The following is a 13,990-nucleotide window of genomic DNA, read 5'->3' on the forward strand; positions in this document are numbered from 1 at the left end:
TGTTCTGCGTTCAAGGAGATAGTATTTGGTGCTTAAGAGCAAAATATTCTAGGCTTATAATCAGAAAATTGTGAAAACTCACTGCACCCACTAACTTCCTCTCTTGGAAGCTCACAGTACATTATAAGTGTAGTAAAGGTCCTGGGACACTCTGCAGTTAAAAATCCACTTGTAAGCTTTGGCAGCATTCATCTCAGCCATCTTTGGATAATGGAACCCTTGAAAAATCTGATGACAACTATGGATGTGAAAAAGAATACGTGTGCATTTTTTTCATTTCAGTACCTCATGCTTCCTAAAGTCCCGGGCTGCTACTCCTACTCCCACGTGAAGAATCTGATTTCATGGTTAAACAAGCAAACGTGAACAGGGCTAACATTTTTCTCAGCATACACATTATCATCCTTGAAATCATTTTTCAGTTATGTAGGTCTGGGAGGAGCTGACTACTTAGTAGATTAGTGATCTGAAACCATTCAAATGAATGCAAATACAACTACGATGCCTTCTCCATGGTCACTCTTGGTGCCACTAGAGAAGATTTAAGTAGATAGTGACCATTTTGAGAGAGGCCCTCCGGGTAACTCTGAACTTCTTATTAACGTAGGTGCTCCAACAAAATGCTTTTTGTCATATGAGTAAATGGAAAGAAACTAACCTTTGTTATCCCAGCATTCTCTCATTCAGCTGGTTATTTTGAGTGTGCTAGGGCAGTGCGTCTTGAACTTGATAATGTTTCATACAAATCTCCTTGGGAATCTTGCTTAAAGTCAGAGTCTGATTCTGTCAGTCTGAGGAGGGACCTGATAGTCTTCATTTCTAACAAGTTCTCCCATGCGTTGTTGATCAGCATTGACAGTGTAGTCAGTCTGTGGACTACAGTTTGAGTAGCAGGGTCTTAGAGGGCACTCAGCCAGCATATGGCCATGTCTGCCTGAGCCTCGAAATCCTGGTGTATTTGTATTTTTGAAACCCCTTTATTCTGAAGAATTATGGTTCCAGATATACAATTCAGCTTTTCTTTTACTTCAAGGCAAAGATTGACATTGTGATCTATCTGCTCTCTTTTCTCATACTTAAGTATAAAGATACTTGCCAAGGATGCACATTCACATTTGTTCAGGAGAGCTTTAAGACCATCTGTTAGTGGGAGCTCCACTTTAAGGTGCACACACAAAGGTAAAAGACCTGATAGCAGAACCGAACTAATATATGCAGAGTCAAAATAATATGTAGTAAAATCACATGAGCTAAGTCCTTGCTATGCAGAATGTGAACCATGGACAAGCAGCATCCACATCATCTGGGAGCGTATTAGAAATGCAGACTCTTGGGCCCCACCTTATACCAACTGAATCAGTACACATTGTCTTTCAGTTTGCATATTAGCAAGATTCCCGATGTTTTCATACGAATTATGCACGTTAAAGTCTGAGAAGTGCTGAGCTAGACCACTAACTTATGTTGCGTTTGTTCTCTTTGTGGGATAGGAATAGCCATGATTTCTTAGAAGAAAGAATGTTTACTCTGTCTTAAAGGAAGTAGGAATGGAGGTCGATGGAGGGAAGATTGGAAAGCATTCCAAATTGTAGTAACAGTAGGAAGAGTAATACAGAGGGTGAAGCAAGAGGGGAAGATGAGAGAACTGGGGAAGGAAGTAGGATATGACAGATAGGCCAGCACAGTGGGACTTAAGCTGCTGTCTTAAAAGATATAGTACAGCCAGTTGTACTGTTCCAAATTTGAGCCGTTTCTTTGTTTTTTGCACATGTTGACAGTCCTTCAGAAGTAGCATGCTAGATCTTCATTTAAGTTTGTTTTACATGATGGTAATATACCAATGATGGTAATCTTTAGAAGGTCTTTATATGTAAAGATACATATTATTGCATGCAAAGTAAGATTTTACAAATTATGTGCTAATTATCTTTTAAGCTTCAGTTCACATTCAGACTTTATGAGTTGAGCATGACTTGCCTTGCTGGGTACTTGAGCTATCAGACATATAACTTGGTTAACAGACCCATAATTTGGCTACACTCTACCAGACCCATTTCCTCTTTTGATGGTATGAGAGAGGAGTAGAAGCATATAGTCTAGATGGTCTTCATTCTTGTCTTGGGAAATTGGATGAGACTGTTAGTATACTGACTTCTGGGTTCCACCCAGCCCTGAATCTTTTCGTTTCTTTCTTCCCCCACTCTTCTTGCTCACTAATGAAGATTGAGATAAAACGGATGTCTAGCATTAGGCAAGATAAGCCCCGACAGATGTGGCCCATTTTAGATTCAGAGTTTATTATTTAATGAAGTCAGAGAAAGGAAGGGTAGCCAAAGGTGCCAGCTCCCTGTGTCCCTTATTCCACTCACCACAAGGGCGACGCTGAAACAGAAGGGGCCAGATGATAGTTGCATCATGAGTGGTGGGGCACCCTGTAGCCTAGGAGCCAATGCTGTGCTGTAGCTAAGCCACAGTAGAGAATGGAGATGTACCCTCAGGGGGTGAGGCGAACCGGTCTCATGTTTTCATCAGAGCCCAGGAGGAGATGAGAAGTTCTCTTATGATAGCCTTTCAGGGGAAAGAGAGGAAAATCATAGGGCCTTCCGCCAAGACTTAGATTCAGCGACGGTTCAGTCCTTCCCGATGTGGCCTGTGTAGGTACATGGAAGGTCTCCAGAGTGCTGTGGCTGAGCTGTTTCCCTGTAATGGAGACACAACTAGAAATACTGTTTTCTTCTAGCTCTGTCAGCCACTCGTGCTGAGAAAAACAGGAGATAACCCCTTATAATGACCAACATATGTCGTTGTTGCTGTTGTTATATCAGCTGGCCTGGCCAGTGCTACTCTGAATTATTACTGACTTTCATTAAATCTTCTACTTTCCCTGGAGGATTACTATTAAAGTGCCCCAAAGAGAAACTAATCAACAGTAGTACCTTAACTTTGGAAATTTAGCCCTTGATATTTTAAAATTGGGACTCATATAAAACCATGGGTTTTTTTTTTCCCTCTTTTTATAGCATCTTAAAAATTATAGCATGCTTCTCTTCACAGTCTTAGCTCTTTTGGAGGGTGACTGATTTTTTTTTTCCCCCTCACTACTGGGGCTCCCTAAAGAGAATTTTGTGTATGCTACATAATATATATTTTAATTTTGATTAGAATCCATTCAGCACTTTTCACATGATTCAGTAACAGCAGTTAGAAGCTTAATTTCATTTATATAAATGTTCTTGTTAGAATAACATACTTTATTTTCTTCAGAGCTATGTTTGTTGTTAATTAAATAAGCAATAGTACTACCATTTATATCATTTTACATATTACTCTTGGCAGTCATACCTTTTATTGCTTTTTATGTAATAGTCCAAAGTAACCAACAGGGCTCTTTTTCTGGTAAGTTTCATGCAGAATGAATGAGAGTGGCTTGAGAGTCTGAGAGACCAAAAAAGAAATCAGGAACCTGTACATGAGATGCTGAAGTCCTAACTTGAATGATGGCCTTAGAGAAAGAAAGGGAAGTTGAATCCAGATAGGATATCACAGAGAATAATTTGACAGTATATTGGGAACTAATTTATTATTAACAGAGCAGCCATTGTGATCTAGAGAGATAAGCAGCAAGGCCTTAAGTTCTGCTGGCTCTTTCAGAGAGCGAGCAAAAATCAGAGCCCTGTGGTTCTTAGAGAAAGCTTGGTTGGAGGAGATCCATGCAACCCCTCCTTCCACAGGGAGGGCGCTTCCCTCCCTTCCAAGAGTAGCAGTCTTTTGCCACTTCAAAGTACTAATGGGAAAGGGTGTCACTGAAAAAAGAGGCGGCATCCTCTACCCTGAACACGGTAAAGCATTTACCTTTGCAGCTGAGGAGCCTGAGGGATCGAGAGGCTTCTTTCTTCATTGTCTTAATGGGAGGCTGACAGCTTGCCAGCCAGACCATTGCTTCACCACGGGCATGAGGCTCCCAAGCACTGCCAGCATGCTGCCATTAAAGCTGCCCAGCAGTCGGGTCCAGCCTGAAGGGTAGATAAGAGTCGGGGCTAACCCAGTGAGCATAACAGTGCACATAAAAGGGACCAGCAGCCAGAGAGAAGTCATAGAAGCAGACCACTAGAACAGGTAAAACCTAGTAAAAACAGAATTATCAAAGGAAATACTCACTTGAGCAAAATGATAAGAATACTTAAGCAGATTGAATTATTTTTAAAAAGCAGATTGAATTATAACAAATTCTTTAGAACTAGAAAAAATGATTTTCACATTTAATGTTTAGATTATTTGAAACAGAGGACAAATGCTATTAAGTTCCAAATTACTGGCCTAGAAAATTAAAGGGAAGAACTATGTCATTACACAGAGCAAAAAGTACTAAGAGATAAAGAGGGAAATGATTAGAGGCTTAAGGACAAATCTTGGAGATCTGATATACAAGGAGTTCTAAAGGAGAAAAAAAAAAGGTGGAGAGGCAGTAATTCAACAAATAATAAAGGGGAATCTTTAATGAAGAAAGACTCGAGACCGCAGATCAAAAATAGTTGACTGTTGCCCAGCCAGGAGGAAGGGAGAAAAAGTACACACCCCTTCTCCCCTGTGTATAGACTGATACAGTTCCTGGATTCCGAGGAAAAAGTAAAAATCCTCTAAGCTTCCAGGTTGGAAGAACAAGTTACATATAATGAAAAAAACAAACTGACATCAGACAGTCTTACTTAAAACCTAAAAAAGTAGAAGTGAAATGACATCCATTCGTGGACAAAAAGGGACTACAACTCAAGAATCCTACTGTCCGACAAGAGACTCTTCACCTGTCAAGCTGAAAGAAGATACTGGTGTATCCTATCTGAAGAAAACTATAGAGACAACATATGAATCAGATAGAGACCTTTATATAAGGGAAGGTGAAAAGGAGAGGTAACAGTTCAGTAAAGAAAGCAGTAGTTTAATCTCAGCTATTAATGTAAATTCAAAAGTAAAATACTAGCAAATTTAACCTGCCAGTATATGAAAAGAATATTAGACTTGTCAACAGGGTTTATTACAGAAATGTAATTGTGATTTATTTTCTGGAAATCTGTCAACATAATTGATTATATCAACCACATTACAGGACAGAAGTCATGTAATCATAGTGGTAGGTTAGATAAAATTTTAAGTCATTCCTAATGAAAATGCACCTAGAAAGGGAGGCAGTTATTTAAATATAATAAAGGCTGTTAGCTGATGCCACTTACAAGCACTATTGTAAATGAAAATACTCCAGAGATATCTCTATCAAAATTAGGAATTAACAGGGATTCCCTCTCTACCACCATCATTATTTAGCATTGGTTGGAAAGTATTATGACAAGATTAAATGATTGGAATAAATATTTGAAAAGGAGGGAAACAAATTTTGTATATTTTCTAAGCTAGCCTGAGAGACACTGGAAAATAGCTACCTAAGTTAGCTAAGTTAGTAAAGTAATTATGAAATAAGATTATGAAATAAGTGTGTAAATATTTTTCTCTATCATAGTAATACCCAGTAGAAATGGAAGTGGCAGGAAATATTCTTTTCATAGTAGTATCCAAAGCTACTGGGACAAAAAATCCTTAGGAATCAATTTAACAAGAAATGTACGAGATCTATAAAATTTTTTTTGAAGAACATGAAACAAGATTAAGCAAATATAAAAGCATAACTATGTTCTTAAGTTAGAATGTATAAAATTGCAACTAAAGATTCCACACACTGCAACAACAATCCCCCCGTGCTGCAGCTAAGACCTGGCATAGCCAAATAAATATATAAGTAAATATTTAAAAATAAATAAATTCTCCTCAAATTAATAAATACTTTTAATGTGTTTCTATTTTGAATCCTCATGGATTGTTTTTGAAATTGGCGGAAAAAGATCTCAAAACTTCTTTGGAAGGACCAGTGTCCAAAAATAGCTAAGAAAAGAAGCTAGATAGGACTTGTCTTACCAGGTGTTTAAACATAGTGTATAACTTCTGTGGCATTGGAATAAGTTAAACAGATGGAATGCCCAGAAATAAAACCCAATAAACGTGGAGATTTAATATATTGACCAAGGTTGCATTTTAATTTAGTGGGAAAAGGGTAGGTGTAACCAACTATACATGTGGAACAAAATAAAGTTGAATTCCTACCTTGTGCTAGATGCTGAAAAGTAACTGAAAAAAAGATTAATACCAAAACTCAGAAGAGTTAATAGAATATATGTATAACCTATGGGTGGGGAAGGCTTTATACCAAGTCATATTAAACAAAAGGTATACAAAAGCAGACATCTGATTATTTAATGCCCCTTATTCTTCTGTCTATCATGGACATATATAGATTAGATGTGATTCTTTCTTGTATTTCCTAATACTGAAAAATTGTTAGCTTGGAGTCTAGTAGAGAATTTGGGTTATATAAGGTCTACCATGTAGTTTGAGTTGGGATGTATTCATTGAGATGAATATCGAAGGACAATGAAGTGTTAGAATTTATTACTGTTATCCTATGCCTCCAAAGGTTATCGCAAAGATTTTTCCGAAACATACTATTTACTATTTTGATTTCTAGTTATACCAGGCCTTCACAGCATTCTAAAGTGAGTGACCTGTACTGTTTCACTATGGAAATCAATTTCCCTTTCAGTTTGAGTTAGTTGCAACTGATAACAGTTGTCACTTTTTTTACTCAAGGGTATGAAAGTGCCAGTATGTCTAGCACATGTGAATCTTGCAAAAGTAGGAACAGACATTCAGCCCAGACTGAAGAGCCTGTTCAAGCAAAAGTATTCAGCAGAAAGAATCATGAGCAGCTGGAAAAAGTACTAAGATATAGTAGGTCTACAGAAATATCTTCAGGTATGTTCTTTTTTGGTTTGTTTTAATTTAAGGACTTCTTCACCTTAGATTTGAAAAGCTATATTAAAACAAGCTTAAAATTCATCTATCACACTTTTCTATCATGTGAAAGGTTTTATAGTAGAGTTTACAGTGCACAGTTCTTGACACCAAGAAGTGTAAACTGGAAATATATTTTATTGTTATTGTGATACTATCTTTTGATGCATTTTGATAAAATTCTGAATGAACAAGTATAGTTGACATTAATTTGGTACTCCTAATTTGAAATTCTGAAAATATTATCTGAATAAGAGTTGGATATAAAATCACATCGTTCCCCTGCTTAAAATCTTTGGTCTTCACCGTTCCTGCGGGAGAAAGTCCAGATGCCTCAATGTAACATATCTGACCAGCAGAGATTTGATTCCTTCCTGCCTCTCCAGACTCATTTCTCACACCCTGTGCCTTGAACTTGACTCTTTCAGTGGCACTGAACTGAAGTTTTCCCATAGCCACCTCAGCAGTTGTCTTACCTCAGCAGTTGTCTTTCCTGCCTCAAGTCCTTTTTGCTCTTTGTAAGCCTTTTTCTCTGCTGGCTCTTAAATAAAATCTTAATTCTGCAACTCTGGAATTGTATCCAAATCCAAGCTGGGAGAGGTTACCCTTTCTCCCTTTTGTTTTTCTGTCATAGCCTGTGTAAACCTCTTTTGTTGCCTGTATCACATTATGTAGTATTTACTTGTTTAAGTGTCTGTATCACCTTTTTGAGTTCTTTGGCAGTAGATAATATTTTTTCATATTTGTATCTTAAATGTTCTCATGGAACCTGACACATGGTAGGCACTCAGTGAGTGTTTATTGAATGAATGGAGTCTTAAGTATTTCCGCCATTTTAGTTTAAGTAAGTACTGGCACGTCCCTGATTTATAAAGAATAAGTACATCTCAAAGAAATATGGAGAGGGAGGCAGTAAATATAGACTCTAAATTTTCAGTTGTCAGTAGACCCTTGGTGAACATGATAATAGTAGCTACCATTTGTAGTGTGCTTTACTGTTTACAAACTAGACAAATTACTCATCTCATTTGAGCCTCATAATCCTTTGAATTCATTTTATTTTCATTTTGCAGATGAGGAAACATGATCAGAAGGGGTGCCTGTTTTTCCCCAGTGCTCATAAAGGACCAGTAATATAAACTGGAACAGTTTTTTTGGGAAAAAAGTCATGCCCTTAACCCAGTACTTGTAGGCATCCATCCTAAGGAAACAAAAGTGAAAAGAAGAAATTGGGATTTAGGTGTTCACTGAACATTATGATTCCAACTATTTTAAACAAAAATCTGGATTAAAAAAATGCTGGAAGAAAATGCGTCAACATGTTAATAGTGGTTTTATTATCTTTAAACTCCTCTGTATTTTCTAAAATTTATAATGAGTATTTATTACTTTTGTAATCAGAAAAGAAGCATCACATTTATTCATATTTTGAAATGACCTCCTCAAGGTCCTATTGCTAGCAAATGGTAGAGCTGAAGTTTCAATCCTGGTCTCCTGTTAAGTCCAAGATCCTTTTGTCAAACATATCAATTCTATTGTTCCGACCCTAGCATTTTACCAAAGCTTTGTAGTTTCCATCTCCTTTCACTATCTTTATCAAATACTGATGTCTTCAAACAGTAAACAGTTGGGTGGAGGTTGGAGAAAGGCACTAAATTGATAGGCTTAATAACTTAGATGTCAGTTACCTAAATAATTGATAGTTGGTCATAGTACTTCAGATCTTATTACTGTCACTTAGAAACATATAACCATCAAATTTTGGTGAACTAAAAAAATGTTTGAATAATATAAATATTCCTCTTTTCTAAAAAGACTTAGTTATAGTTTTAACCATTACCCTGAAATTCTTTATAGCACGTAAGAGTAGTTTTTGTTATATGATCATTAGATTGTAGCATATACGGCTGCTAGTATTGAACTATATACAGTCCTCTTCTCGCTCGGGGGTTGTGGGGGGCTCCCTTTGATGTGTATGCTTCTAAGAGTGAATGGTAGAAGTTTATTATGATAGTCATCATCAGTCACATCAACACAAGTTTATAGCAGATCTTTTGATATTTTCCTGAAGAGAGATTATTTTTAAACAGAGCATAAACCATACCTTGTGATAACATTTCAGTTCAGGCAAACGATTTTAAAGAAATTTGCTTATTTCTTTTTTTCCTTCATTTATTCATGTTATAGACCCTGTCTTTACTATTCATACACATTTTATGTTCATCCTTATGTCTGCCCTTTCCTACAGCACATGCTAGGAGAATACTACAGCAGTCTAACAGAAATGCATGCAGTGAAGCGCCAGGTAACAATCTGCTTAGTTTTGGTGTCCACTTTTTGTTAACTCTTCCATTGGTCCTAAAAATCCTTAGTTTTATTGTTCTAATTATTTTTTTAGATTTAGTTTAGTGTGTATGTGTTATTTGGCTGGTAAAAGAGAAAGAATTCATACTAAATTCTGAAAGTTTTCATTTATAATTCTTTACTTGGTTGGTAAAATTGGTGTATTAGTGTATGTAACATAACCAACACATTCATGTAGGTAATAGAAAGCGTTTTTATAATTTAATGTTTTATTTGAAGTTATTTATCTTGTTTTCTTTAAATGCTTACGAGCATTAATATTTTTTGGAAACAAAAATATAGTTACTTTTATTCTTAGCTCTGATTTACAGTGGTAAGTATTGTGTATGACTTCTGTTGTAGTTCTTATTTTTCCTTACCAGTCAACATGTATAAAAAAATAAACCGTTGAACAAAAACAGCTATGACATGCAAAGACCATGATAAATAAAGATCATGGAAAATTGCAGAATGCTATTTTTGTCCTTAAGCTATGAATTTTTTTTTAGACATGGTTCTGTATGATTTAGAATTGTAAATATTCTTTAATGCCTCCTGTGCTATACATGAGTAAAAAAGAAAAGCTGGGGGAACCTCTAGGGGAATTTAAAGAAAACAAAAAAAACAAGGACCTAGCATGGAGGAAGCTAAATGTATCAGTGGTACTTCCTAAAGAAAAGAACTCTGAAAGTAGGATAAAAACAAGATGGAGTCAGAGAAATCTGGCTGAGACCAGGGATTTTTCTAGCCTAACCTAATGCATTTTAGTCCAGGAGGAGAAACTGGCAAAAACTTTCCACTTTTCTGTTGTATGTGGGAGGGATGAAGCATATGTTTGGCATAATTCATTATTCGGGAATAATTTAATCTTTACTGATATATAATTTAGAGTGATAATTTTATCACATACAGAGATAATTAAATATGCTTTTTTCTTATATCTTTAAAATAAAAAACCTTTTCTAAAACAACTCATCAAACTACAATATAGTGTATAAATTGGGAAAGTTTGTATGATATCCCATCTTCTTACCTGGATTTTTCCTATAAATAGAGATTTCCTACAGAGATAGTTCTGGTTCCTGCTCATAATAAATATTTTTATAGTAACATAGCACATTTGAACATTTAAAAACTACTAAGAGAGTTTTAGTATATCATTTCATTTTATACTCATAAATGTCTGAGGCAAGATAAGGAAGTTGCATATTTATTACCCTTATTATTTTATACTTGTGGAAATTGAGGCCTGAGGATGTTAATTTGCCTAGTAAATTAATGGAAAGTTTTTTCATTAAACCACATGTGCTTTGCATTTTAAAAATTTCTCTCTTGCAAAAAGTGAATTTTTAAAATCTTAATGATCTTTGCATGTTTATTTGAAAGCACAATATATTAAAACACTCAACATTTCAATTCCCTTTCTTGAAAACTTATCACTGATTTTTGTAGAACTTGAATATTTAGCTGCTTGTGGTTCTACTATTACTCTAGAAAGTTTACAGAATTTGATAGCTCGAAGAACACTGGGACATTTTTTTTTTCTTAGAGAACTCAAAATGGGAACAGTTCCTGATTTGTGCTCTTAAAAGTAAAGGTATGAGTGTATACCTTTAAGGGTGATAATTCTTTGCTATAAACAAATATATGTAGCAGAATTGTTGTTAAATAATAGAGTGATGCCTAGATTCTGTGAAACTGAAAACTTCATTAGCCTCACTGCTTGCTCCAACTTAAAATGAGTATGTCAGTAAGACACTGTAGTAAAATTGACCTGTTTTGTTATAGTTACAAATTCAGTTTTTCATCAATACAGCATGATTGTGGAGATTTGAGAATCAGTAGACCTAACTAAATAAGCCTTAAAATAGTATGTTTCCTTGGCAGCATTTAGTTTGTTCTCAACATTAACAAAATAAACGAATTTCCTTTTTTGTAAAAAAATTCATATTAGCAAAAAAGGAAAATTGTTTGCAATTTGCTTATTTCATTCAAGTGCTGAAAGATTTCCACTGATTATTCCTATAAAATGTGTAAAATTTTCCATTGAGAAATAAGTTTGCTCTAAGTAATGCTAAGTAATGTTATTTCTCTAGTAAATATTTAGTGTATACCTTGATATTTTTAAGATTATTTTTTTCTTGGTAATTTTAAGATTTTTATTCTACTTTAAAAGCTCTGAAATAGAATTGTGTTTTAAGTAATTTAAAGGTGAGAGTAATGTTGCAAGTTAAAAGAAATAGTCAGGAATGTATTTCATCAATATTAACTTCCTGATCTTTTATATCTTCCAGAAACCGGGAGTGATTTTTCCATGTTTGAAGCTTTGCGGGATACCATTTATTCTGAAGTAGCTACGTTGATTTCTCAAAATGAATCTCGTCCACATTTTCTTATTGAACTCTTCCATGAACTTCAGCTACTGAATACAGATTATTTGAGACAGAGGGCTTTATATGCATTGCAGGTATCTAGTACCTAACATTTTTTCCCCTACGCTTTCTGGTATTACCATTTTTCACCATTCTGTCTGGTTACTTTCTTAGTAACCATACTGAAGTATGTTCTTGTTACATAAGTATTTTGATCTGTTTTTTTATGTATTTCCATGCCATTTTAATAATCTTATATAGCTTAAGTAGATTTAGATAAAGTCTTTTTCTGAGCAATTTTTTCGTGTTTTATCCTAAATGTTATGTCTTCCTCATAGTTAACCTTTGAGGTCAGGAGTATTGCATTTGTTCTGGTATCTGCTTCTACTTTTAATTTTGTGATTAAACACAAATGTTTTTCATAGCTATCTTATTTCCTTATTTAGGACATAGTATCCAGACATATTTCTGAGAACCATGAAAAAGAAGGGGAAAACGTAAAGTCAGTGAATTCTGGTACTTGGATACCATCAAACTCAGAACTTACTCCCAGTGAAAGCCTTGCTACTACTGATGATGTAAGCTGATAATGATTAATGAAATGTAGACATAATTTCAGTATGCAGCTAACAAAAGTTAAGTAGGTTATTAATAAATTGTGAGTATACCTAATATATTTGGTTTTTAGCTTTTTTAAAAAGCTGAGTGTAATGTATTGCTTTATTTTGAGATGAGGTATAAAATTCAGTCACAATATGACAGCAGTCAAACACCAAAAATTAATGATAGGTTATAAGGTCTAAAATAACCATATTTATATCTCTTTTGTCCAACATAGGAGTTAAGTCATAATAGACTCTCAGTAAAAATTGTTGTCTTCGTTCAAGACATTGAGTAAACCAGACAGCAGTTAGATCAAAGAACCCTTGAGTAAATACAAGATAAATTGAGTTAGTCTTTGAGTTAGAAGAGAAGCCTAGACTAAAGAAAGCCTGGAAGAAAATGTAATTTAATATATTAAAACTGATGAAGAAATATTTGAGTAAAGTAAAAAGGGCCTGGAAATGGAAAAGAGTGGTGAGGAAAATGTATATTTTCAATAAACTATGTCCTCCAAATAACGCCTACCTCACACATAGTGGATTGGATGACTGTATGGCAAACTACAAGGATACTGAGGAGATGAACTAGGCATTTGAAATCACCTATTTAAAGGTTCAGACCCTGATTCTCTTGTAAAAGATTATATGTGGTCCTGGGATAACAAGTACGTTCTTTTTTATACCAACTTCAGCACCTGGATATTCATGGATAAGAGTGCCATAATTGATTAGCAAATACCTGCTATAGGTATAGAGTTGGAAGCATATTACTGTGTTTCTGCCCATTGTTAATATGATAACATACTTTCTTTTCTGAAAAGATAGTGTTTTCTCAAAAGATCATCTTCTCTTCTTCATGTACAGTAATTTCCTTACAATTATTGAGGACTTTTTCTCAATTTTTGCTCTTTTATTTTACTCATATTTAAAACAGTACTTCCCCAAGTCATCTTTTCTGCTTAAAACTTTTCTTCACTAGGCTCCAACTCCTATACTACTATGAACATAAACCTGTGTGCAAAAACTACATGGTTTTGATTGACTTTATGATAGCAAATACAAATTAATGTAACTAATTGCTACTTGGGATTGATTGTTATTTTAACTAATTGAAAATTGTGTTCTCTTTTTTTGTGGGAAATGAAAAGTGGTCCAGCTGTATACATAAAAAATAGGAGATACTAGGTTACATTTAAGTTGATTAGGTATTGAAATAACTTACTGAGGGAGCATGAAGAGTGTCTGTTCTTAGAAATCTTTTTTAGTAATTTTATAGCCTTAACTCCAGTGCCTTTCTTTTTATCCAAATTTCAGATAGGCGGCATTACTTCCAATTATTTTAAAGGATTTGAGCCCGTTGGTTTGCATCATCAACAGTAAATTTTGAAAATTGAGCTACAATTTATGATAAAGTTAACCTGACAAGGTTTTAAAGTTAAAATTTAAAGATACAGTAATACTTTATAAGTAGGTGTCTTAGCAGATCTAGAGCAGTGCTATCCAATAGAACTTTCTACAGTGATGGAAATGTCTTATATCTTTATTGTCTAATACAGTACCCATTAGCCACATGTGGCTATTGAGCACTTGACATGTGACTAATGGAATTGAGGAACTAAATTTTAAATTTTATTTAAAATTAGCTGCATGGCTAGTGGTTACCATACTGGATGGATATAGAGTCTCATTCTCCATGTTTCTAGGCCAAGGTCCTTTGAGTTCCATTTATGGAGCTTTTACACATACCTTTCAGAGCGTGTAAAAGTCTTCATGCCA

The 13,990-nt window shown here is 34.9% G+C and overlaps 1 protein-coding gene across 21 annotated transcripts in view; it reads left to right on the forward strand.

Moving 5' to 3' along the window:
• Positions 1–13,990, forward strand: part of PCM1 (pericentriolar material 1) — a gene marked incomplete at both ends in the record, with an annotated part of 76,451 nt that overhangs the window by 40,547 nt on the left and 21,914 nt on the right. For 11 of the 21 annotated variants that reach the window (XM_079726710.1, XM_079726702.1, XM_079726713.1 and 8 more), the window contains 3 exons: positions 6,694–6,858; positions 11,535–11,707; positions 12,059–12,190. In XM_079726710.1, the coding sequence (XP_079582836.1) occupies positions 6,694–6,858; positions 11,535–11,707; positions 12,059–12,190 (470 nt within the window). Of the gene's footprint in view, positions 1–6,672; positions 6,859–11,534; positions 11,708–12,058; positions 12,191–13,990 lie in introns of all 21 variants that reach the window. The other 10 variants (XM_079726700.1, XM_079726701.1, XM_079726703.1 and 7 more) reach the window with 2 other exon arrangements.

Source organism: Hyperoodon ampullatus, assembly GCF_949752795.1.
Source record: "Hyperoodon ampullatus genome assembly, chromosome: 20".
NCBI lineage: Eukaryota > Metazoa > Chordata > Mammalia > Artiodactyla > Ziphiidae > Hyperoodon > Hyperoodon ampullatus.